Source organism: Rattus rattus, chromosome 15 (assembly GCF_011064425.1).
Source record: "Rattus rattus isolate New Zealand chromosome 15, Rrattus_CSIRO_v1, whole genome shotgun sequence".
Classification (NCBI taxonomy): domain Eukaryota; kingdom Metazoa; phylum Chordata; class Mammalia; order Rodentia; family Muridae; genus Rattus; species Rattus rattus.
In genome coordinates this window covers 66265612-66293329 of record NC_046168.1, presented here as the reverse complement: position 1 = coordinate 66293329, position 27718 = coordinate 66265612, and the positions used below count along the sequence as shown (strand labels likewise).

Sequence of the window (27718 nt, the reverse complement as noted above, 5' to 3'; positions counted from 1 at the left end):
TGAAGTGTGCACTGTGAAGGTAGTGGGGAGTGTTCATTGTTCCTGTGCTTTCTCTTGGAGAAGCCCCAACTCCGCGTGTCAAGTTCTCTGTGATGCTACACTTCCTGCCGAGATGAAGGTCTAGCTTCTCGTATTTGAGTCTGAAAGAGCCAACATTCAGGAATGAGGATGGACACGGAGACCCTCTGGTTTATTTCCAGCCCCTGTTGGTGCCTCTGGTGGGATGTCAGCCTTACTCTCTGGCTAGAACAAACTAGGGTCATCGCCTATTCCCGGAGGCCACCTGTTCCCAGTGGGACTCTGGTAAGGACCAGAAGTTCCCTCCCTACTGTGAAACACATCTGCTTTCTGCAGTTTCCCCTGTTCATCTTTCTCCCCACTCCCAGCAGAAAATGACCTCACTGTTCTGGTCTTTTCCTGCAAAAGGATTATGCTTGCTTTTTCTTTCTTCCCTAAACCACGATTAAACATTCGTACACTATTTTTTAACAGCCCTTCTAAGCTTATTCATGAGTGTTTTGCCTGCATGTATGTACAAGTACCATGTCATGCCTGGTCCTAGTATCCGAAGAAGGGTATGGTATGGCCTGGGGTTGTGGATGGTTGTGAACTACTGTGAGTACTAGGAAATGCACTTGGGTTCTTAGAACAAAGTGCTCTTAGCTATGGAGACATCACTCCACCCCCTCATACACTATCCTTAAAATACCTTTTGTTATTTTGGTTATTGGCTATCCTGGCTAATCAACACACATTTTTAAGTTCTTAATATAACTTGATGGTTTTGATTTTAAAGAGTCAAGGAGGCTACATAGGGAGGAATCTTCTCTGCCTCTGACCCCAGAATCTTCCAGTGTCACCAGGTTCTCATGCCCTTACCAAGTTTTCATTATGAAACCTGCAAGCAAATATTTGTGTGGTAGCTGCTCCCTCCTCTCCTTATATAAAGGCTGCCAGACTTCACACAGTGTTCTGGCTCTCTCTCTTTTTTAATGTGCCAGTCTATTTTGGACTGTCAGTCACGCCTGTATGTACAGAACACTGTCATCCTTTCTAAGGTTGGCTGGGTTCTAGTGTATACATCTCACCCTATTAAAACAGAATACCAAACCAACAGAGTTCATCTTAGATCATGGCTGCTAGGTGTTAAACATCATGCAGGCCAGGGCAGTTGAAATGAAAGCCCTTGGTCTAGATTGGGAACAATCCAAAAGGCTACCCTGTCCTGCCACTCAGTCATGTAGACCTTGAGACCATAAAGCCCCCGAGATCCTACAAGTGTCCCACTTTGCGTCTTCTGCCTTTCACCCTGAAGTGTGTAGCCATTGCACCACAGAGCCCAGCCTATGCTGCTTGGCCCATTACCCAGTCTGATGAGAGCCTTGTGGATTCCGATGTGGCCAGCTGATATCTCACCCGGTTTGTAGATCCACTTCGAATTGTATTAGCCTGCTGTTGGGGGTCCCCTTCTGTGTTCTCCTATCTCTGAGCATTGTGCTGGGTGGATCTCGTCACAGGTCCCTGCTAGCATTTCTAATGGGATACCCAGGACCCTGCTAGCATTTCTAATGAGTAGAATTTGGGTAGGAGCTGGCACCTGGGCACAGCGGAACTCTCGTTAATTCTGCTGTGGCTGTAACTTTATGTGATCATCTGGTCCAGAGAAGGGGTGAACCGGCTGGTGGAAGTCCTTGCCTGCTCTGCTGGCAGCACTTCCTAAAGCTGTTAACCCCCATCAGGAAAGGAGTTCGTTTTCAGGGTTGCTTCCTTCTTCCTTTACCTCCTGGTGGCTCTTGGGCTCAAACTCAGGATTTTATATGTGCTGGGTGGGTACTTTGCCTTCGGAATTATATCCCCAACTCTGTTATCTTTTTCTTTAAAATGGATGTGTATGTGTGTGTGTTTGTGTGTGTGTTCATGTGTGTGTGTTCATGTGTGTGTGTTCATGTGTGTGTGTTCATGTGTGTGTGTGTGTTCATGTGTGTGTGTGTGTTCGTGTGTGTGTGTTCGTGTGTGTGTGTGTTCCTACGTGTGTGTGCCTGTGCATGCACATGTGCTATGGTGCCCATCTGGAAGTCAGAGGATAACCTGTGGTATTCAATGTTCTCCTTCCACCATTCGGATGCCTGGGATCCAACTCAGACGCTCAGGCTCGATGGTCCCTGTGTCCCTGAGCCATCCCTGCTGTCCACTCCTCTCCTTTTTAATGTTCACTATTTGTGGTTCACTCTCTTGCTTTCCTTTGCGTCAGCACCATCTAGTCAACTTCCCTGCACTCTCAGGTGCTCCGTTCTTGGCCAGCATCTGGGAGGACCATCTTGCGTTGAGCCACATGAAGGGCACCTTAGGACTCTCCGGCCATGAGAAGTTGCATGTGCTCTATGGTCCCTGCTCCTGAGGGCGTCATCTTCAGGGGAAGAGCTCTTTGGAAAGCCCTGAAAAGAAAGGGCTGGGAGAGTGTTGTGTGGTATGGGGTCATGGAAGGACTTAACTGGCCTAGGGCTAGAAAGGCTGTTCAAACACAGGAGCAGTTGTGCCGACCATCCTAAGGCAGGCAACTGAGCTCTGTTGCAGGTTTGCAGAAGCATGGCCACCTGCAGTTGCACGTGGATATAATCTTCAGAATCAGAGCATTTGGTCTGCAAGGTTGAGATGTGTACTTGTCTCTGTCATCCAGCAGAGAACAATGGAGGTCTCTCCGTGACTATGGGCATGACTTCATAGAGCCAGTGGGAAAATCCAGGTAACAGGTCCTGAAACTCGGTTTCCCCACTTGTCTTCCTCCTGGTCACAGAGGATCAGCACAGAGTAGCTCATATGTGGATCCGTGCTCCACGAGGAATCAAACACACCCTAAGATGGAATTACATTCTGAATAGGAACCCAGCAGCACATGAGGGAGTTATAGGAACAAATTCAAGGATTATCTATGCGACTGAAGAAACAGAGAGCAGCTGTGATGCGAATGTAGGCCACTTGGGCACTCTCTGTAGGGTGGGGAGGGGGGCTGTCAGTCATGTCGCATGGTCAGCATAGGGCCTGGTGTGGAAGCAGGCGGCTGTCTGGAGTCTAGGAAGTAGATGACCCCGCGGGCCTGTGCAGTGGGGAGTGTGGTCCTTGGGAAGCAGCGGCAATGAGCTATGTAGATGTGCCAGTCTTGAAGCTAAAGCCTTGCTCTGAGTATGCACCAGGCAGCCTGTGTTGAACTGCAGTTTACCACACTGAGGATGCTTGGCCATTGCCTCTGTGTCTTCCCATGTATGCAGTTCCTCAGTGGAAGGGCCACATCCGACACTTGGCCAAAGCTCTTACATGTATGCTGCCCTAACCAGAATCTTACTTCCTGTTGAGTTTTACCTCTGAGGCCTGGGGGCGTCTGAGGGCCCTTGGGACCCTGGCCCCTTCTCTGTTCCTTTTTATTTAGACTACACATTCCAACCAAAACCCCCAGGGCTCAATTTTTATAAGAGGTCACTTACCTCTGCCATGAAAAATGTAGAAATTTAGATCCTGAGCTAATGGCTTTGGACTGTAACACAGTTCTGTTGTTTATTACGGTCATTTTTAGAACTGTAAACACAAGATGATTCTCAGTGATCTCAGAGGAACTTAAAAATGTTTCCTGTCTTCTGATTAGAGGGGCGGAACAAAAGAACCATTGACAGGCAAGATCCTTTGAAAACCTTTTACAGGGAGTTTGACCAACTGTCTGGATAAAGAGAATTTTTAATTAACCGAAGAAAGCAGACATTTGAGTTGGCATGTCCATGGACTTGTTTGGTGACTGCCTCCTCTACTCTCCCATCATCTCTGACTCACTGTGGATTTCTGACATGTGACGATTTAATGTTTCCAGCTGGGGTCACTGCCAAACTCCACATCCACCTGAAAGAACTTGCTTGCTCTCTGTTTGGGGTGTATAGTGAGCACACACCAGGTATTCAGACCATACTATACTTGTGTATTCTAACCATGCATCCTCCAACCGAGTACCATGATTGACGGGCCCTGTAGCTCCGAGCTGTGTCTGCAGCCCTCTTTTTATGTTCTAAGTTTGAAGCAAGGTCTCACTAAGGGGGTCATTTACTTGCAATCCTTCTGCCCCAGCTTCCTAAATTGGTGGAAATACAAGTCTTTACCACACTGGGATTGGTTAGAGCTGTCGTCTGTCTGTCCACGTAGCCACTCACTATATCCATCTATATTGTTGTTGTGTGTGTGTGTGTGTGTGTGTGTGTGTGTGTTCAGGCACACTTGTGCCTGGTACCGTAAGTGATCATAGGAACATCTCCCTTGAAGACTGGTTTTTGCCTTCTGCCATGCTTAGGGTAGTGTACCCTGCCGGGCACTGCTGTGAACACCACTAGGCAAGCATCTAGGGGTTGTCCTCTCTCTGCCTCACATCTCATGGTAGCAGCACCAGGGTGGCTGACATTCACTGCTGCACCTGGTGTTTGCTTGAGTTGTAGAGATTCGAACTCAGGTCTTCTTACCTGCATGGTAAAGTTTTTTACCCTCTAAGCAGTCTGCCCAGCCATAGGCCTTTCATTCTTGCTAACACACATTGAGGGGATATTTCTTGTCATAGCACTGAGGCTGGCCCCCACTCCCTCCTCAGCCTTCCCCTTGCTTTCACCCTACCCGCTAAGCTCCCTGTTCTCAAGGGATGGAGTTTATGGCTGGAATGATGTAGACAGAGAAATGTGCCAGGGACCCAGGTTAACCATTCGAATGCCAGGTCTCTGCTTTACTCAGAGCCAGACACAAAGGTATCTGCTGTTGTCCTTGTGGGGAGAACTATCGCGTGAGCACTTTGAAGTCATGGGTCAAAGAGGATTGAGTTCTCCATGTGATTCACTGCAGACCCAGTGATACCAGCACTGGATGAACAGGAAGATTAGTCATAGCTGAGAGCCGTGCTGCGGGAATTTGCTGGTCACCGCCACAGCTTTTCTGACTCAGATGCTGTGGCTGTGGCCTCGGTGGACCCTCACTGGACACAGTTTCTAGACCACCTTGTCTTGTATTTGGTTCCTCCTGGAGCATGCTGTGTGCTTAGCTTCCCTTTCTTGCCAGAGGTCCCGAGAGGCAGCTTGGAGGCAATCTCACTCTTCCCTCAACAGTTTTCAGTCAACTTAGTTTCAATTCCAGCTTCCTGCCAGTCTGTTTCCTCTGAGAATTTTCCAGAATGTTGACAGTTCTCATAAAAGGGCCAATGGCCCCAGCTGGGGTTTTTACCTGTTTTTTTTTGTTCCCTGATTCCTCTTTCTGTGAATACTGCAGGCAATGTGGTGACCTTATTGGGGTATTCTGCTGGACTCACACAGCAACTTTCCAATCCTCTTCTTCTTGTAAACTACATGTACTGTGTGTGCCTGCATGCGCCATGGTGTCTATGTGCAGGTCAGAGGACAGCTTGGTTCTCTCCTGCTACCACATAGGCCCCAAGAATTGAACTCGGGTCGTCAGGCTTGGCAGGGTGCCTATGGAGCCATCTTCCCAGGCTTTGTCACACCTGTTAACTTCATATGTGTACAGTGATTTTTTTTGACATGTATACATGCAGGAAGATGGCACTGTCACTAGGCTTTATAGCCATTAACTTGCAAGCATTCAGGTCTATAAACTTTTAGAAGAAACACTGACCCTTGACTGTGCAGTTGGACAGGTCTGGTCTCATTCTCAGGCTGCTGAATTCTACAGAGCAGTGCGTCTGACACGTTCTAAGTTCTAATCCCCTCTGCCTTTCTCCTCTTTACCTCCCTGCCTCCCACAAGAGCTTGTTCAGATCCCCGCAGCAATTGTCACATTGAAGACCTGACTGAAATTGAGGATTAGGTTTTAAGTATGTTAGCTTCCTGTTGCTGTAACCAAAAACTTGAGATATACATTTCCTAAACAGGAAATATATACATATGATATATATGCAAATACATTATATACATACATATATATGTGTATATATATATATTTATATATATATATATGTAGATAGGTAGTCCTCAGTTTGGCAGGTTTCAGTCCATTGCTTTGGGCCTGTGGTGATATAGTGCATTGTAGGAGAATATGTAGTGAACAAAGATAACTGGCCCCACCTCCTAAGTATCCATTCACCTCACAGCACTGCCATTTACTGACAAACCTAGCATCTACTCATTGGCTTTTGAGGAACATTCCATATTCAAAATATAGCACGACCTCAGTCTTATGGCTGTTAGATAGGAGGCCTCGGTTTCTCTCCATGCAAACTTCTCCCAACACCGTAGCTGCTTCTGTCCCCTTGTGAGGTGGCAGGGTAAGGCAGAGTGTCTCATGGCCTATTCTTAAAAGTCACATTCTGTCCCATCCTGTATGTTCTACTGGAAAAGAGTTACTCAGCTCGGGTCCTGTAGCATCGGGAAGAACGAAGGGAAGAACACCAGGAATCGGCGGCCATGTTTTAAACGTTTCCTACAGTGTTTGAAGGCAGAGTGCTCTTGGGCAGTTCCATGAGAGGCCAGCCTTGCTCTGAAGAGACATTCCCTTCCTTTCTCCTACTTGTTAGCTGTACCTACTTGGTGTGAGAGTGGCCGTTTGCTGGTCAGGATCAAGGGGTTTTCGGTGGATGGAGCCCTCCAGTTCCTGCAGTGTTAAGGTACCATGTTCTTCAGTCACTGGTTACAGTGATGCGGGGCTGAACTTGACTGTGTGTCCTGTGTTGGTAATCATGGGCTGACAGCCATAGGAGCCAATCCTGTGAGTTGGGACTTGGTGTCACTCTTTGAGCTGGGGCTGTAGTGCAGGCATTGGGCCACGCCCATTCTTTATCTTTCTTCTTAGCTCTGAGCCTTTCCACCTCTAGCCGCCCCCATGGGAAAGATAACTGTGCCCATATTTAGCTCCACGGTTGTGGGAGGGCAGAGTTCGTTCAGCAGTGTGTGGCCCCCTCAGTGCTGGTACCGTGCCTTGAATGTGTTGAATGTGATGTGACCTTAGACAGGCAGAGTGGGGAACCCAGGGAAAAGTTGCACAGACGTTCCTGAAACCTACCATGGAAGCGAAGAGTGGCGAAGGCCTAGAGGGCAGGAGATAGGGTCGAGGAGGCAAAAAGGGAAGGATACAGATGATGGGAATGTGTGTGATATGAGGAGGAGGTAGTAAGGATTCTATTTAGAAGATAAGGAAGGGCTGCACTTGTCTGTGCACACACATCGACCATGCATTGTTCAGCATGGACGCTAATGGAGGTTGGAGATCCTGCATGGCCGCATGCACTTTCACAATTGGATCGATGGTAACAGGCATCAGAGATGCAGGAAGTTTGGTTGGGGGCGGGGTAGGCTGTACATGAGCATCCTAGGGAAGTAGATAGCCTGTAGGAGACCTCTGTACCTTTCATTCACTTTTGCTGTGAACCTGGAACCGTTCTTTAAAACATAGAAGTCTTCCAGAAATACATGACGCACGATTTTGTCTGAGCTTTGAGAGAGGGGTACAAAGATAATGATAAGCTCTTGGGTACTGAGAGGGCAGCTTCCACACGTCAGCTTACTCTTTCTAAAAAGGCAGAGTTGTATGCCCTGTGTGCAGGCTGTGGTGGAGAACGGTGGTGCTAGCTTTTAGTCCACTGGTGGCTCTCCAGTGTCACAGGTACTGACTGGATTTATGAATAGGCCATAGGGTAGGGAAGACAAATACATAAATAATAAAGAGACTAACGAGCCAGATAGCGAGATCCCTGACTTAGGACTTCCTTATCCATGTGGACAGCTGGTATGCGTGAAACCTCGGGTCAGGGTCAGCGCTTGGTTCCCCATGAAAGAAGGTGATTTCCCAGCTCGGCTCTCACATTCTTTCAGAGGCAGCAGCTGCTGTCAGAGATAACACTAGTAGATAAGTACTCGATGTCTAAGGGAAAAGTCGTGGGGGGAAGGCAGATCCCAGCACCGGGAATTTGGGGTAGACTCGAGATGCTTCTTTTGTTTTGTTTGCCAGGAGGAGGTTTGGACAGATGAGGTATTTCGAAGACTTTATCGGTGGACATCACATGGTACCACTTACACGTGGTCTAAGAACGTCTAAGATGCTTGCCATCGATGCCCAGGAAAGTCACACATGCATTGTGTCTGGGATCACCCCTGTTATATAATGGCCACGCAGAACAGGGGATTAATAACAGGAAGAGACATGGAAACTTGGGTTTGGTCTGACCTTTTCTCTTGACTGCTTTTTTCTGTGCAGTCTTGTCTTTGAGTAATATTTTTACTGTCGGTGCAGAGCCAGCCACCTTAGTCAAATATTTGATTCCACTAAAGTCATAAATAAGGACCAAAATATCATGCGTAGATTTTATGAAAGTCATAACATGCTTCAGAAAGTACAGTCATTCAGCCTGCGGCCCACGGCATGCGGTCCATTAGTCACGTACCTTTACCTGCTTCCGTGCTCTGTGAGGACCTCTGCTTATCTGCATTTAGGCTAGTCACTTTGAGAAAACAAAGATAAGAAATCTTTACTGTTTAAAAATGATTTTTATAGTGCGGCACTCTTCGCTTAAACTTCAGAGAGCGAGCGAGCGAGCGAGCGAGCGAGCTTTCTTACAACATCTGCTTGTAAATAGTTAGTGTTCCATAAAAGGCCCTCCTCTCTCCCCATCTCCCAGCTGCTGGCTGCTTACTGTTTAAGATTTCATTTCATCCCAAAATGCAGTGCTATATCTGTGTGACAAAACAGGACAAAAGCCTCTGGGTTTGTTTGTTTGTTTGTTTGTTTGATAGAGTGGGCTTATTCATTTTAGAAATGCAGCAAGCTGGATGGATCCTTGACCCATGACTTACTTTTTTAAACATTTTCTTTATCATTTGTTTGTGCTGAGACTTTTGTAAAAGTTGGATTCCCCCCCGCCACGCCCTCTCCTCCCCTCCCGTTTTGTTCCTTGTGGTGCTGACTATGGGAGCTACAAACTTTTTTTGTTTTTTAAATAGTTTATGTTTCAAAGGAAAAACTAAGTAAAATTAGACATTACCCACTAGCCAGAAGTCATCAGTATGTGGCTTCTTTCCTGTATACTCTGCTGCATGCACATGTCATTGACTTTTTTTTTAAAAATAATTATTGTGTGTGCATGAGCACGTGCCGATGTGTGCCTGTTGAAGCCGGTGTGTGGAGGTCAGGGGACAGCTCAGGAGTCAGCTCTCTACTGCCATCTTGTGGGATCGGGGATCGGACTCCGCTCTGAGTCTCATCTTCCTGCTGAGCCTTCTCTTTAGCCCTGTCATTGCCACAAAACAAAACAAACAATAAGGTGCTGAATAGAAAGGCAGGCTCACAGCTGCTTCAGTTTTGGTTTTCAGGGGGAACGATGATCTTCTGATCTGGGAGGGGCAGCAGGTTATGGGGTTGGGAGTGGAAGGATTCCTTTTACTGTCTGTGAAGTTTCCCTCTCCAAAGCATCATGTATTCCTTTCTCCATTTAGTAGAGAGATGGTGATGCAAACAGAGTGTGTCCAGCCATTGGCAGAAGCCCTCATTTCTTCCAACAACCCATTGGCCAGAACTTAATCATGTGATGTCTCCCAAACCACAAGGAAGGCTGGGAAATGTAGTCTAGTTATGTGTCTAGGTGGAAAAAGGAATCAGCATGTTAACAATTTGCTTGACTATTAACTCATTTTTATTTTGTTTGTTTGACTCTTTTTTGGTTGTTGTTGGGTCTGTATGTGGCCCCGACTGTCATGGAACTCACTGCGTAGAGCATTCTGGCCTTGAACTCACAGAGATTCACCTGCCACTGCCTCTGGAATGCTTGGATTAAGGCATCTGGCACCACGGCAGGCTGGGATCAGATATTTCATTTTTAACAGGTTTTATGACTTTGTTTTGTTGAGACAGTGTCTAACTGTGCTGTCCCTGTTGGCCTGGAGCTCATGGCTTACGTCCCTTAGCCTCTGAGTACTGGAATTACATGGACATACCACCATGCCCCATGCCCCACTGGATGCACTCTTGTTTGCTCTGTCTGGGTTACTTCTGCATCCACCTTGCTGGAAGCCCCACAGGTTCTCTCCCCCCTCTCTGTGTAAGCCACGATGGCCACCCATGTTTCATAGCGCTTCCATCAAAATGATTGGTGTAATGGCCACCCTCTTCTAAACGTTCCATCTGGTCTCTGACCTCCCCACACCATAGTGCCCTTCTGGGCACATTCTTCACTGGTCTGTCCATGTGTCCCCAGGTTTGCTGACAGCCCTGCCTGAAACGTCCTGCTCACACTCAACACGGCCTCCCAGGGCTTCACTCACATGACTTCCCCTCAGGGTGATCTTCCATTACCGTTGGCCATGCATCATCCACCGCCCCTTGATCAGCTGCTTCACTGACTGCCATGATGTCTCTAAAGCATTTACTGCCAGCTGGCAGAAGCTGTGTGTTTCCAGTCTGTCCTTCTGCCTCATTCGGATTGAACTCTGTCTTGTTTACATTTCTGTCCCCAGATACTATATCTCTGACACACGGTGGGTATTCAGTAAGTGCTCATTAGATGGAGGAGGAACATCACAACGTAGTGTGTGTGTGCATGTGTGTGATACATACTTATAAAATACATTAATTTAGTTTTTGAGAATTACATACACTGATCATATTGTTTCTTTTCTCCAACTCCTCCCAGATTCCCCACCACCTCTACCTATCCAACTATAAGTTTTTCTTTCTTAAGAGAAAAAAAAATATACTCACAATCTCTCTCATACACACACACTCACACACATACACATACATGCTCACACACATGCTCACATACTCTCACACAGGCTCACACACACACTCATACACATACTTTCACACACATACATACACACTCACACACACTCACATACTCTCATACACTCACACATATACATACACATACATACACATACATACTCACACACACACTCATACACATACTTTCACACACATACATACACACTCACACACACTCACATACTCTCATACACTCACACACATACACACACATGCTCACATACACACATTCTCATACATGCTCACACACCCACTCTCACACACGTACTCACACACATACTTTCACACTCACATACACTCACACACACACATTCTCAAAGCACACACATACATACACACACATACTCCATACACCACACACACCACACATACCCCACACACCACACATACACACACACACACCACACACCACCTCACACATGCTCACACACCACACCACACATGTACACACACACACCACACCTCCAACACACACACATTCACACACACACATACCTCACACACCCACACACACACACACACACACACACACACACACACACACATGCTCACACTCATACACACACATACTCTCACTCATAGCCACACACGGCATCCGACACACTTACACACTCACACTCTAACACACGTACATTCATACATACTCTCATACACTCACACATACACACACACTCACACACATTCTCACACATGCTCACACACACACACACACACATGTACATACACACTCACACTCTAACACACATTCACACACACATACACACACACACACATACACACACACACACACACACTCTTGTATCTGGAAGATGCTGTTTCCTTGGAGCCACCCATCACCTTTGGCACTATCTGTCACTCTACCTCCTCTTTCACATAGATCCCCAAAGACATCCTATCCTTTAGGACTGAGTGAGCAAAGTCTCTCACTCTCTATACATTATATAGCTGTGAGACTCATGTTAACTCCCATCTGTTGCAAGAAAGGTCTCTGATAAAGGTTGGGCAGCCAAGTTCTGCTTGAAACTCTGGGTTCGGACTCAAGGCAGTCCCACATCAGAGGGGCAGAGTGGGTGGTAGGTGAGCAAGGCAGGGCCAGGGTGCCGTGTGGTCCTCCTCCCAGGGCCCAGTGGTTGGTGAGCTGACTCTGGGAATCCTTACTTCATGGTCTTGTTGGAATTCAAACTACAAGCAGTCATTATTCCACGTTTATATGTAAGTACACATGTGTGTGCAGGTGCACGTGCGGAGGGCCGAGCTCCATGCAGGGTCTCTTCTTCAATAACTTTGAACCTTATCTTTGAGACTGGGTCTCTCACTGAATGGGTTTGGCTAGGATCCCCCAGGAACCATCTGATCTCCCCTTCAACATCACTAGGATGGCAGGCACTTGTTGTACCCAGAGGGTTTTGCTTCGTTTTGTTTTACGTATGTGTTGGATACTAGGGATCGCAACTCAGGTTTTCCTGTTTACCTGAACCATCTCTCCAGCCCTTTTACCTATTATAATGATACTATACCATTATATGATAATTACATTATATTGCTACGATATAGTCTATTATACCATTAGAATGATAATATTGTAAGCTCATTGTTGTAGACGCTTTTAGATTTTTCTCAGATGAAAACGAGTCTTGACCTCCAACCCTCAAGAAACCTTTTATACTTATCGGTGACTTAAAAGATCTTTCAGTGTGTGTGTGTATATGTGTGCATGTGTGTGTATGTATGCAGAAAAAAGAGTGTATGTGCATTTGTATATGAGGGGGGTACATGCGTATGTGTACCATAATACACATGTGAAGATCAGAAAGTGGCTTTGAAAACACCGCATACACGTGCTAGTTCTTCTGGAGCTCCTGGGATTCTGTGTCCACCTTCCATGCCGCATTGGAGCACTGTGGTTCCAGACTCCGTGCCTGGGCTCCGAGGGTCTGAATTGGGGTCCTCGCATTTGTGTGGCAAGCGCTGCTCACTGTGCTAAGATTTGCTTTTTTAGGACAGATTCATAAGCAAGATTCTGTTGAGTAGATCATATGAATGACATTTTAGGGGATTTAGAGACACTAATCCTTTTAGCAAGCGTCTGCTGGGCTGTGACTTCCTGTATTCTGAGGGCTCATGGGAGGTGCTCCCAGAAGCAGGGAAAGGCTGGCTGCAGGGCAGGTTGACCTCAGTATCTTCCTTGTAGATTTCAGATCAGGTGCTCACATTCACTAAGGGGAAGACCTGATTTCTCTAGAAAAGTCTAGCTTTCTCTTTATTTGAGTTTATTTTTCATCATTTACCTGTGTGAGTGTTGCCTGCTTTTTGCTTAATTTGGGAAATGGGCCACCCAGGTAAGACCATTCGCTCGGTGGGAACGCAAATACTTGGAACCCAGGTGTGAACTAGCCTCATCCTGTTTGCCTCTCCAGACCACGTAACAGTTTGGTCGAGGTCCCTATCAAATCATCTTTGCTGGGCAGGACTCAAGATGTCTGAGAGGAGGGTGAGCAGCTTGTCTTCCACCCGGTGGCGTGTGACCGTTAGTGCCTTGCGCTCCATCATAACTATTACCCCTTCCTCTCCCCCATATCCACCGTCATGGGTGCAGAGAGCCACAGCTGTGTCTGAGTTGAACATAAGTGACACTCATGATTGAATAGGTACTCGCTTCTCTACATTAGGACCGTTTTATACATCTCCCCCTTGCTGCCAGATGTCCCTTAAGTGGCATCTGGGACTAGCCTGTCAAAAGTCCAGCCATTGTGGTGACCTCAGATTCCACCCCTCCCACTGTTCCACCACACAGCTCATGCACACACACACACACACACACACACACACACACACACACACACACACACACACACACACGCACATGCACATTCACACTCAGTATGGCTACATTTAGGAGCCTTCTTGGCTCCCGTATTTTTATTGAGGCTCCTTGTTCTCCCTGTGATCTGGCATGGACCTGTTTGTTTGGTAGGTGCTTGGCCAGTGCTCAGTTCTTATGCACTGGGCACTAGCAAGCCACACATACTTCGTAGGCATGCAGAGAATTCTGCAGAGGCATGCTAACAGAGTTTGATCCATATGTAAAAAGTAGTTTCACTGTGTCATTTCGCAGTATGAGTAGGCTCTGGGAGGCACCACATGACCGAGAGTAAAGGACAGCTTGGGGAGAAAGAGAAAAGAGCCTCTCTCTGTAGAATACCACGTGCACAGAAAGAGTTCTTGACCTCCGATCTGTAAGTATATAAGAGATAGGTCGGGGGCTGGAGAGATGGCTCAGTGGTTAGAGCACTGACTGCTCTTCCAGAGGTCCTGAGTTCAAATCCCAGCAACCACATGGTGACTCACAACCATCTGAAGTGTATGAAGACCAACTACAGTGTACTCACATATAAATAAAATAAATAAATCTTTTTAAAAAAAGTGTTAAAAAAAAAAGAGATAGGTCAGGGCTATCCCAGTGGCACTCAGAGGTGCTTTGGTAACTGCTTGGGAGGCTGTCTCACGAAGGTGGCATGGTGTCTTCGTTATCCCTGATGACTCTGCCCTTTCTTTCCCTTTCCCGGTCGATCCTTCAGGGCTGCTGCTGCTGTTTTGGATGCTGGGGAATGAACCCAGTTCCAGCGAGGTACCACCAAGCTGGTTCCCCCAAGCTCAGATACGATGAGAACTTCTTCCTTTACATCCTTGCTTTTTCCTCTGTATCTGTTTGGAAGCAGTGTTGTCAGGAGGGAGCGAGGCAAGGTGGGATAGGGGATGGATGCAGGGTGGATGGAAGGCTCCTGGGGTGCAAGTCATCTCAAGCACGTGTTCTAGTTGTCCATACATACGTGCAGTGGATCTGTGGCTAGTTAGCAGATTTCCATCCACCTTTAGTTTGCCCTAGCCTTCTCCTCTATGGTCACGTGACCACACAGCTTTTCTTCCTCGGCAGATGAGTGTTTGGTTGTGGCTGTCCCATTGCTCAGCACTCGTGTGCCAAGATCTCCATTCCTAGTCATTGCTTCTGTCTTACTCTTGGATAACTTTCTGCAGACCATCATCAATCGCTACCAACTTCCAGGCCTATGCTGATCAGCTCTGATGTCACCAACTCAGACCCAGTCTTTGTCCCATTGGCCATTGATTTGTAGCCTCTGTGTGCTGGACACGATCCTCTATTTCAGCTTATGTTGTTAGTGAGCCAAACTCAGACTTCTGTGACCTCAGGCTAGCCCTCCTTCTACGACACCTCATCCATTTTCACGTGTCCCTCAACCTTTGGCCCTTCACCTGCTACCGGTGTGTCCGTGTCTGTTACTTCCAGTAGACTTTTGTTTTTATCTGAAGGCCAAGTTCAGTGCCGGTGCGTAGGAGAGAGATACTTAAATGCTAGCAGGAGTGAAGAAACGGCTGACTGGGTTGGTGGATGAGAAACTGACTAGCCAGTCTGAGAAGGTTACTGCCCAGAATGAGGCTTTTGATTTCTCTTTATCAGAACCAGGGAATTATTTTCGATCGCTATTACTAAATTTTGAAAAAACACTTTTGTTTTCTTAGGAGATATTTTACTACATAAAACGTCTTTCTATTCTATTGCGGGCCACACTTAAAAATATATGCACCTGAATCGTTTTGTACGCTCGAAAGACGGAATTATTTATAGTGATGTTGGTACTTGGTCATTAGAAGATACTGCCTCAGTGTCCCCTGTGGTTGTTTGTGATCTTGGTACAAGTGGGCAGTATTTCGTCAAATATCAGAAGTAATTGATGTGATGACCTGTCTGCTTAGAATTAAATCTGGATTTGATTAATCAGGAAGCTTCAGTTTCCAGAGTTTTAATATCTTTTCCCATTGGATTATGTATCAAATGTCACTCCTCAACGAGACATCTACCTTGTTTGTTTGTTTGTTTGTTTGTTTGGTTGGTTTTTCGTCTTCCCTTCCCTTCCCTTCCCTTCCCTTCCTTTCCCTTCCCCTCCTTTCCCTTCTCTCCTTTTCTCCTTTCTTGAAAGACCTAGTTTTCCACTGGCCTATAATTCAGCAGATCAGTCAGGCTTGCTGTTCAGTAGTCCCAGGGATTCACTCTATCTCTGTCTGCCCAGCACTGGAATTGCAAACTCACACCATATATACCCAGTTCTTTTTCTTTTTTTTCTTTTCTTTTCTTTTTTTCGGAGCTGGGGACCGAACCCAGGGCCTTGCGCTCTACCACTGAGCTAAATCCCCAACCCCTACCCAGTTCTTTTATGCGGGTCCTGGGCCTTGAACACAGCTTCTCCTGCTTGCAGGGCAAACTCTTTACTGATTGAACTATCATCCCAGCCGCCCATTTGGACTTTTTAATACGGAGTCTCAGTATATATATATATAGTTAACTAGCCTGGACGTCACCGTGTAGACAACGGTGGCCTGGAATGTGTGGCGAACCTCCTATGTCTGCCTCCTGAGTGCCAGGGTTATCTGTGTGTTACCATAACTGGCTTGAGTCTTAGCGTTGTGTAGCTGCTCTGTTGCCTTCTGAAAAAGACCGTGAGCAGGAATTGTCTAAGCTTATTTCAGTGTTGGACTTGAGTGGAAGTTACCGACTTGAAGCTTCAAGTTGAGAGAGCTGTCTATTATGGGATCGGTTTTAACCTTGTCGTTTTTTCCTCCCCTTTTCTAACAGGGAGAATCCCGTATTCTCAGAGTAAAAGTTGTTTCTGGGATTGACCTCGCCAAAAAGGACATATTTGGAGCCAGGTACGTTTGCTTTTTGTGTGTGTGTAGGGGTGGGGGTGCTTCTGGAAAAGTGGTAAGCCTTGGTGTTGATGGTAGTGGTGGGGTTTTGGGGATTGGTCCTAGGGCCTTGTGCATGTTAAGCAAGTGTTCAACAACTAAACACACACACACACACACACACACACATACACACACACACACACACACCTTTTTCTTTTGAGGCAAGGGCTCACTAAGTTTCCTAGACCAGCTTTGAACTTGTGGTCCTGTTGTCTCAGCCTCTTAATTTTTTTTTTTTTTTTTTTTTTTTTTGAGCTGGGGACCCGACCAGGGCCTTTGCTTGAACAAGTGCTCTACCACTGAGTCCTGTTCCAGTCTCAGCCTCTTGAAGGCTGGAATTATAGGCCTGAGCCTGAAGGCCTGGCTGGTAAATCCTTTCAAACTCAGGTGTACACCTGGACCACCCACGGGCGTCTGCAGAGGTTTGGTGGGAGGATGGCAATGGTGATGTCTGATGATGTTGTAGCTGGCCAGGGCTGGTATTTGCTTGGATATCTAGTCATTATCACCAAGCACTCACCGTGGTACTTAGCTAAGGCCCTCATTAGGGCTGACTGCTTGAGGAAAGAAGATCCCAGTGAGGTTTTCTTCCTCCCCTCAGTTTGGGAATTTGGCTGTGCTTATGTAATTGTATCACTCCTGCTGGTTCCGGATCTGAGGAATCTGCCAATCCCCAATCAGAAATACTTGGGGGGAAATGATGTTGGTGTTGAACTTGTACAGTGGTACCCACCCACACCCCATCGTTATTTCTTAAACAGTACAGTACAACAGTGACTGACACAGTGTTCAGGGTAGGTATTAGGAGAGATGTAGACTTGAGTCAAAGTCTACGGGAGATGTGCACTGGTTATTTATTTACAAATGCCGCAGCACAGAGATTTATTTAAGGGACACAAACATCTGACATTGGGGATCCCTGGGAGGAAGTGGAGGCAGTTCTCCACACATGTGGAGGGCGTGGCCTTTCTGGGGTTTGTTTTGTGATTTCAATTCCTAACTAGGGGGAAATAAAAGCATGTATCGTTTCTTGACCTTGGTGTCATTGACGTGTCTTTGTCCGGGGACGGGGTAACTGGGTGTTGCTGGGGATGGACATTGTCTCACCAGTGCCCTGGCTATGGAGCTTTCTGAGTGCTTTAGCACTCACCTCTCAGTGCTGCTGGTGATATTCCCGGGCCTTTTTGGCCACTTAGGCTCTCTGTAGTGTGTGGCAGTGCATTATGGGAAGGAGGCGGGAAGATGGTGAAACAGCTTGAATGGATTTGAACCAGACTCTGGAGCACAGAGCTCTTGAGCTTTGACCCAGCTGGGACCTAGAAATGTTTAAACCTAGCTTTCTCGTTTATGCTTGAGATAGTTCGGTGATGTACACAAAGTCCAACTAGTCGCTTACGTCACACAGGTCAGCAGGTGTAAGAGTCACTAGACAGACTCCTGCCCCTGTCCAAGGCCGGGTTCTCTTTCCTGGTGGAATGATTTCAAAGGAGGGCGGGTGCCTATTGAAGATTCGTGTCATCATGTTCTTGTTGACCCCATGTTTTACCCTATGGCCCTCTTATGACAGCATCTCTGCCTGATTCAGGAGACCATGCACGCCGGGGCCTCTTTCCATGTCACTCCCTGTCCTCCCCCTTGTCCCCCAAATCCCAGTGAATGTCCCATCCCTGTTGCCTGACTGCTCACACCTCACACGTCACTGGATTCTGCCTATTGATGATAGCATGTGAGTTTATAGAATGGAACTGAGGAATTATTAAAATATAAAACTGAAGAAAATACTGGCGTGTTGTTTAAAGAGCTGTCTTCTGTGTGCTTCAAACAACTAATGGAAGATAAGCTCCCTGGGTGGATGGGTCCCAGAGAATGGGAGTGTCTGAAAGCCTGGGCATTTTCCCTGTGCTTGTGGGACCGCGCTAGTGACACACATCCCACACATCTATCTCTCCTTCGACTGTGAACGCCCACTGCGGGGTTGACCACCTTTTTTCCTATGCTGTGAACTCCCACTGCTGGGCTGACCACCTTTTTCCCTATGCTTTGGCAAGGGAGGCCTGCCCTGGAGGTGGGGACAGGAAAACCGTGCTTCCCTCTCTTTCCTTCCCGGGCAACCCTGCCACTGTTTCCAGGAATCCTCCTCTTACCAGTCTGAAATGACACCAATTCCGGGAATTCTCAAATTCCATCCCTATCAGAACTTCACCTCCTATCCTGCTACTACCGCCCAATTTAGCCCAGATGACCTTTGAAATAATAATAATAAAAAAAAATCGTGTGTCTAGGTATCCACGTGCTGCGCTGTGCATGTGGAAGTCAGACAACGGCTTTGCAGGGTTGCTTCTCTCCTTGCACTTTTATGTGGGCTTGGGGCATCAAGCTCAGGCTGTCAGACTTGCATGCGCTTTATCTGTGGGCCAGTCTACCAATCTTTCCTTTCTTAACCCTTTAGCTTCCAGAGACAATACAGTGTCCTTTCAGCATCTGTCGGCGGGTTACTTGGAGGTTTTGCTTGTCTCTGTCACTGAGATAGATAGAGATAGATAGATAGATAGATAGATAGATAGATAGATAGATAGATAGATAAAATATATTAAGAGACATTTTTAAAAGATAAAAAAGATTAAGGTCCCATTTCTCAGTTTGTTATTAATGTAATGGAATTGGGCTCAGAATGTTATGAGAACACAAGAAATTTCAGCTCTAACATTTTCCTATTTGTATGAAAATAAGGACTTAGGGACCGTGTGCAAAAGGAAGATGCAAATTGTAGAGACAAATAGTGTAGCCTGATAGGTCAGTGCCAGAGAGGGACCCAGACACAGAGTGCCTTTCCCTTTCTCAGACCAGCAAATGAAAACACCCCAGCACATGTATCCCCTTCCTTTTTTCCTCCCCTCCCCTCCCCTCTACTCCCCTCCCCACTCTTGCTTGGTGAGTATGAAGATAATTGCTGTTGGTAGTGCAGGCTAAGGCAGTTTGGCATTTTGCTCTGGCCCCTTACTCTTGCAGTCAGATAGCAGACACCAGTTGGCCCCTACAGCAGCCTTCAGAATCTATGTGCCCATGGGGTCATAGGATAGCTTCATGGAGGGTGGGGGTCTGTTCTTTCATCCATCTTATAGGTCCTGAGGGTAGAACTACTTGATGGTAGGTATCTTCTGAGCCATCTCCTGGCCATGGACTTGAACTCTATTAGGAAGACATTTTAACGAAGATTTAAACATGAAAATTAGCAGAAAGACAGGAGTTCAGGGGTAGTACATGGTCAAATGTGGGTCTGGGCTCCTTGAAGAAACTGGGTTCAAAGGGTTTCCAATGACTCTGTACTTTGAATGGGATCACAGGGTGTCTCGTAGGGTGCTTTGGATAGGATAAGAGTCTGGTACGGGAAACCATGAGTCACAGGACCTTAGAGCAAGGGGAAGGTATGCCTTTTACTGTGGGGTTTCCATGAGAGTCTCAGAAATGTTGAGGTTTTCAGTTCTCCAAGCTGTCCTTGGCCAGATGTGCTAAGGCCTTAAGCATTGCTGTTCAGAGATTCTTGTCTGAAGTATCTCTGTATACAAGGGGTCTTCTTCTTATACAGGGGGCCTCGACAGCAAATGTTGTTACTAATGTGCTGACATTCTTGACTTAGCTGTCTGGAGTCTTCAGCCAGATTCTGGGGGTGAAGGGGTCTCTTCCAGGGTCTCCTTGTTTGCTCCCTCTTTTTATTGACTTGTTTGTTCTTGTTTGTTTGCTTTGATGATGTTTTAAACCTTGCCTCATTACTTGGTATTTTTCTGATGACCTTCATCCTCTTTCGGCCTGACCTTAACAAATCTTTCAAAACCATCTGTGTCACGGTATGTCTGTGAAACAGATAACTCCACCCTGCAGCAGAAGGCTGGAAGCCAGGGCGAACCCATAGTGATCAGTCAGAGGACGCTCTGAGGTCTCGTTAAGCCATGGTCACGAGTACAAGAGCAGGTTTTGCAGTGTGTTTCCTGCCATCCACTGTGTCCTCCCGAGCCATGAGCCAGCAAACACCCTCCCTTCACCCCCAGCCTCAGTATTACCTAACCCATGCCTTGCTGGAACCCTGTCTCCCTGACAACAGTCAGGGTGTGTAAGAGTTGGAACTCTCACTGCGGAAGTTCTTTGGCTTGAGGCACGACAGGGGATACTGGTGTAGGAGGCCAGGGAGACAGAATGTGATACTTGGCTTGCATGGTAATTTGGGGTACTTATGGAGAAGTAGGGTACTTCCTCTTTGTTCTTCTAGCATGGCGATGACTGCCCCCAAAGGCTCGAAGATCTGGTGTTGGGAGAGCTGCACCCTGGTGGCCTGGATCCCCTAGTGGGAGCTCACCAATCCTCTCTTGAGAGACCTATGCAGAGATGCCCTTCTCCTCCTTTGGTTCTCTGGGCCACAGTCCAGGACTTAGGATGCAAGATTGTTTTTCGTCTCTACTGTCGCCAAGTCCAAGTTCTATTAAAAAGACCCTTTGTTCAGAGCAGATTGGTTATCTGAGCTTTGGTGCAGACTGCCCATGTGAAAAATGGCAGCAGGGACTTCCCTGCCAGCCTCACCTGGAGGTCAGGAAAGGACAGTTACACCGTTCTTCATCTACGATTCGGACACTTCTGCCTGGCAAGGCGAAGGATGCAGATCGAGTCTCTGTCACCCTAGGTCCCAGACACCCAGTCTTTACACCCTTTACAGTGACAAAGGAATGCAGTGGTTTCCCCCCTCCTTCCAAATGCGTTGTTTGTTTGAGACAGTCTTGCCGTATCCAGGTGGCTAGTTTAGCCTTAAGCTCCTGATTGTCCTGCCTCTGCCTCGCATATGCTACGCTCACACACATTCCATGCCTGGCTCCAGAACAGTACAGGGCAAAAGATACTCCTTTAGAGAGTGAGAGGACATGTGAGATGCCCGTGAGACACTAAAGCATTGTTTTGCCATCTGCAGGGGCAGAGTGAAGCCCGGCTACTTCTGAGCCCTTTTGTTCCGTCTCGCTGCCCCAGGGTTGCAACTCTATCTTGTCCTCAGTCAACTTTGGCTTTACCGCCACCCCTCTGTGTGTGTGTGGTATATTTGTATGTGCACTTATGTGTGTGCACTTGTATGCACATCTGTGTGTGTGCACATGTATGTATGTGTGCACGTGTGAGTGTGTGCTTGTGTGTATGTGTGTGTGCACTTATGTAATGTCCATCTTGGTTTTTTGTTTAGATTTTTTGGAGTTTCTTTGTTTTTTGTTTTTTGTTTGTTTGTTTGTTTGTTTTTGTTTAAGACAGGGCCTTCCATTGGTCCCAGACCTCACTGGTTAGGGTAGTCTATTTGGCTAGCAGGCCCCAGGGATCTAACTGTGTCCACTTCCCCAAGCACATCATTACACTTGCTTTTTAAACATGGGCTGTGGGAATTGAACTCAGGTCCTCATGCTTGTGTGGCCAATTTACTGACTGAGCTTTCTCCACAGCCCCTTGGCTGGCATCTCTGCTAGCTTGGCTTCTGATGGCTAGGATGGTATTCTATTTCTCACCTTCTAGAGTCTCCTATAGCCCCTACTGTCCCTAAGAAACAACCTGGAGACTGCATGAATCTGGCCCACTTCACCTCTTCCTTCTTCATTGCCACCACTTCTACTCTGTCATTGAGAACTCACCACACAGGTTGCTGCTGCTTGTTCTGGCTACTGCTTTTCACTATGCTGGGAGTCTGTTTGTATCCTTTGTGGAGGCTGCTCATTTGGCGCTCTCTCTCTGTCTCTGACTCTGTCTCTCTGTCTCTGACTCTGTCTCTCTGTCTCTGTCTCTGTCTCTGTCTCTGTCTCTGATTGATCTGTTCCAATGGCAGAATACTTGTAGAGGTCCCTTCCCTGTGATGTGGCCCAACAGGGTGGAGCAGCCATTGTCCCTGGTCTACAGTGGGTCACCGAGTCTCCATTTTCCTCCAGTCTCACCTCGCAAAGCTGGTGTTGTTGGAGGCCAGCCTTGTTTCATCACTGTTGTAGGCCCAGGAATCTTGCACACGACTGGGGTCAGTACCAGTGACTTGAGCTCCTTAAGTGCAGTGTGATTGGAGTGTTCAGTGTCTCAGGGCTGCTAGCCTAGAGAATGGGTATTTTTTTTCTTCCTGGGGGTGCTGTGGGCTCCTTACCTTCCTTCCCTCCTCTCTTGGGCATTCAGGGGAAGTTTCTGTTCTGATTCTCATGGGAGCTCTGGGACACAGCAGAAGTCACGTGCCAGATGAGTGTGGAGAGAGAGGAGGCTAAGAAAGGCAGGCAGGAGCATCCAGATAAAAGAATGTTGGGCGAAGGGTATTCAGTACTGACATCTGTGAAAATGTGCGTATCTTACAGAGGGATGAATTCATCCATACCATAGTAGATCCCAGAAATTTCTCTTTGGATAAACAAGGCCAGGCTGGGTCCGGGAATGAAGGGTGAGGGCCCTTGTACCAACCCCTTAGCATTAGGAGTCATGGAAAAGCTATGGGCCACCCTGGCCGCCATCCCACTCAAATGCCGGTAGTGAATCAGGCATTGTTTGAGAGCCAAGGCTGAAGCTGCATGCGGTCAGCAGGCCACTCACCTTACCCAGACATCCTTGTGGATACGTTCGGATGGGACAGGCACAGGTCCTGCTTTTTACCGCAGTGAAGTATGCAGCCAGGATAGGAGAGGCGTGAGGTGGGAGTCATGGTCTCTCATGCTTATTAGACAAACAGCACATGAGGACCAGTACCACACAGATGACATGGCAGCATGTTGGTGTTAGAGACCTTTACTATGGTACCTTCCTGTGCTGGTGGAGGGATCCTGTTTATCTTTGGGACCCTGCTTGAAAATGAAGCCCAGCTTATATAGCTTAAGTCTTGGCGTACGGCCAGCCCGGTACAGGCCAAAGAACTGTGGATGTGGGTACCTGTGTGAGTAAGTAAGGCCAAAGTACACAGGTACCTGTTTATGGTATTCATTTCCTGTGTCGATCTGCTAGTCCAGCTGGCAGCTGATACCTTTGGGAAACGTACAAGAGTCTTGGCGTTTGTGGCCTGAGTCATCTTACCTACAAGTTCTTCAGATTCTCGTTGGGCTTCTTGACAGGGTACAGTCTGAAGAACTGAGAGTCTCTCCTGTTAGAGATTAGTATCTGTGGTAAAGGCTTACCCGTGTGTGGTGGGACACTGTGCACTGGCCGTGCACACACTAGCCAACGCTGCTTATGTGACTGGGACTGAAGGTTGGACCTGTTTACACACAGTAGGTACCTTTGTTTTTCTACTTTCCATATGAAGAAATCGAGGCAAGCCAGAGTCAGTTAATCTCCACGGTGGGTGTGTGGAATGCTGCTCTTGCCAGAGCAAGTGACCAGCAGAGATCTTCCACCCTTTGATGATTTCTGTGCTCTGTGAGCAGATTCAACCCACTGCCCGTTGAGTTCCATGGTAACTGACGGGTACTTTTTGAGTTGGGGCTGGTAGGTTAGAATAGATGTGCTTCGCCGGTATGATCTGCAAGTTTTCCTTTTAAAAAAGAGCATCTGCTCTTCTTCAGCGCTGCTTGAGTATCCAGACATTTGACTTTTTGCCATAGATATAAACAAGAACCGAGTAAGTCTACGTTTTAGTAGCTGCCAACCTTTCCTCCCTGAGGTCTTCTCAGTGTGAAGTTTCAGAAAGAGGAAAGCAGAACTACTCTTTAAAATAGAAACTAGCTGTGGGATTTCATATTTCCTTACTGAAAGTGATATTTCACAGGGCCGAGTGTGTGGTGAGCTCTACTGTGCCCTAAAAGACTGGATCACTGTCATTGGTGGTGAGTCCTTAGTACTCACCTGTGCATGGTTGGGTCACTGTCATGTGTGGTGAGGTCTTAGTACTGACATGAACATGGTTGGGTCACTGCCATGTGTGCTGAGGTCTGACTCGAACATGGTTGATTTACCATCATTTGTTCTTTTGGCAGCTTCTAGTTTGAATTCTGAAACAGATGGGCTGAGGGGCTTTGGAAGTATAACATGTAGAGAAAGTCCTCTGTCCTCTGATTAAGAATCATAAAACCAATGCCATGCAATAAAGGTTCACATCCCTATGGTACCAGCTCACTTTGGTCTCCTTTATCTAGATCTAAGTTAATATTTTCCAGTGTTTGCTTCATCAATTTCCCCCCAGGAGTATTCAAAAGCAAATTACAGATAACACGGTTTTAGTCCCTAAGTACCTCAGCCCACATCTCCAAAAAAAGTCAACAAATAATGCTGGTATAACCACAGAACTGTCTTCACAAACTTAAAAGTGATTGCTTAATGGACACTATGACCTTGTCCATTAACTGAACTCCCCTGAGTGTCTCTAAAATGCCTTTTCCAGCTAGGCTGATAGAAGTGGGCTGAGGCGCTCATGTCGCATCTAATCGTCAGCTATGTTGGACTCTAGTCTAGACTAGTTCCTCTCCTCTTAGCCTTGAAAGACTGTCTGTCTCATTGAGCACATTACATTGTTTCCTGCTGATGTCATCAATCAGTGAATTAATATGTTTATCTCAGTTTGGTCTCTGTGATAAAACGCCATGACCAAACACAACTTGGGGAAAGATGGTGTTTCTTCAAAGGCTTGCAGGTTCATCATGGAGGGAAGCCGTGGTTGGAACTCAAGGCAAGAGCTTGGGGCAGAAGTCTTGTGCAAACACTGCTGGTAGGCTTGCTCTGGTTTGCTCAGCTATCTTCCTTAAACAGTCTGGGCCCACTTATCTAGGGATGGCTCTGCCCACAGGGAGCTGGGCTCTTGTCCATCAATTAGCAATTAAGAAGACACCTTACCAATAAAGCTACAGGGCAGTGTTATCTAGGAAATTCCTCAACTGAAGCGTCCTCATCCTGACTGTGGTATGTTGACAGTGGAAGCCGACCATGACAAGGCCCTCATTCTCACGTGTTTCCTGCATATTAGACGTGAAATTTAAACACCGGGACAGGAGACACATCACAGTATCTTGTCATGCTGTTGTTAGTGGTGCTAAAGTGGTTCTTGGGTTTCTGTGGGGACAGTTTGATCCCAACAACATCAAATATTTTCCCTCTAGAATGGCAGCAAGGAAATGACCAGTAAGTTGATGCGTTGGCTATATCCTAAAACATTAATATAGATCCAATATTAATTTATTTTGTCCCCAAAGATTGGTGGTGTTTTTTCCCACCCCTTTGAAAATAGCACGTAAAGCAACCTCCCTTCCTTGATTTCGACTGTACCTTGAAGTCCCCCTTTATCGATCTCAGACACTTCTAGAATAGCATTCAGGCTAGCGTGTGGGGACTGTTGATTCCCCCCATGGACTAGAAGAAATCCACAGGTCTGTTAATTTTGCTTGTGGTATACTAAGAAAGTTCTGAGCTAACATTTGGAAGATTCTGTCTTAAAAACCCAGATTTCTAGGAGATCTTGGTGATCTAGAAATGTCATGCTATCGTCGGCTTAAGGATCCATGACTGGAGGTCACTGATGGATTTCTCTTCTAAGTAGAACTGAGGACCCTGGGTCCCAGGGACCTCATGCCTCTTGTATTACATACACCTGGCTTTCCTCAGTGGTAGAGCTGGGCCTGCATTTGGTGTTTCTCCCAGACATTGTTTCTTGAATAACTGGAGCTGACTTATCTTACTGTCTTGCCACAGAGCACTGACATTCTCCAGAGCCTAGGTTTAGGGCCTGTAGAGTATTTCCCAGCCTCCATATCCCGCCGGGGGGCCATTGGGAGCAGCCTTGCCATCCTGGGGCATTGCTGAGCATCACATCTGCGTTTGAACCAACATGTGTTTGTCTTAAAGCCTCTGCACCAAGTAGTGCGTTGCTGCTATGATTCATGTGGAATCCCAAAGAACCTGTTCTCGCTCCCCACCCCATCCCAGAAATATGCCAAAATAACCTGAAAGAATATTAACCTTCTTCCTCAGCTATCAATACCTTCTGTTTACCCTGGAAAGACCACGTTGTTGTTTATACTATTTTATGTTCTTCCTGGTCTTTACGTGGATGAGTGCAATGTCCTGTAAAAGTAATAGCGTACAGCTTGCATACCACCCAGCCCACCTGGTTCCTAGAGGTGAAGGAGGGAGGCGAGTTGACGCATGCCCAGGGCAGCCTGTATCTAGGTTGTCAGGCCTTCAGGCTTACTGCACTCCGTGCCATTTGCACAGGTCTTTCTGGAGATCTTGAATCATGGAGAAAAAGCTGTGGTGTATCTGGTGTGCAGTCTTGGTATATGTCTAAACATTTTTGAAGATATATTTCTTTGTAAGTTATAGGTTTTTTTTTTTTTTATTTTGAGGATCTTCCCTAATGTTAGCAAATGTCACTTCCTCAGAAGTGTGTCTCCTGCTTTCTCTGCCCTCCTGATTTATGAATATGCTCTGATTAAAGAAAGGAAAAACAATAAGACTCTTTCCTTCCTTATTTCCGAACCTCAGTGATGTAGCAGTCACCGAGGATCTCTTTTCAGGAGTAGATCATGCTCTGCGTGTAGCAGGTGCTTGGTCGAGTTTGCTGATTTGGCTAAAGCCAAAAGCGGCTGAAGTTCTGTGTGTGCTACAGACTTGATCATGGCAGGCAGCAAGGGCTGGGTGATGGTCATCCTGGGATAGAGAAGGGATCTGCCGTGCAGTCTCACTAGTAAACGTTCTACTGTACCTAAACTCAGGCTTTTAAAAATGCACAATACAGAATTTATGCTGGAAATCTGGCACTGGAATTCTTAAATGTATGTGTATATGGTGTTTGCATGTGTATGGGGTCACTTATGTACATGGGTGTGTATGTATGTGCATGCATATGCATGTGAAAGCTTGAAGCTGCTGCTGGGTTCCTTCCTCTTCATTATTCTTTTTTGTCATGTCCTTATAAAACCTTTTCATAATTATATTTTGAGGAACAAAATGGTTGAAAGACAACCATTTTTAAAATTATAATCCTTAATAAATGGAAAATAAAACCGTTCCTGGTGGCTATAGTTAGTTATCTGAGTCAGAAGCCATGTGCGCGTGAGTACATGCATGTGTCCAAGCATATGTGTGTGTGTGTGTGTGTGTGTGTGTGTGTGTGTGCGCACGCGCATGTGTGTATTTCTGTTTCTATTTCTGTTTTCCAATAAAGGGCCAGATAGATAGTTGAGCTTTAATAGGACTTACAATC

General features: G+C 46.7%; 1 protein-coding gene across 1 annotated transcript in view; it reads left to right on the top strand.

The window, feature by feature from the left end:
• The window catches only part of Nedd4l (NEDD4 like E3 ubiquitin protein ligase), a 323775-nt gene that overhangs the window by 87547 nt on the left and 208510 nt on the right, over positions 1 to 27718 (top strand). Inside the window, exon 2 of the mRNA XM_032885399.1 lies at positions 16433 to 16506. Coding sequence (XP_032741290.1) covers positions 16433 to 16506 — 74 coding nt within the window. The remainder of the gene's footprint in view (positions 1 to 16432; positions 16507 to 27718) is intronic.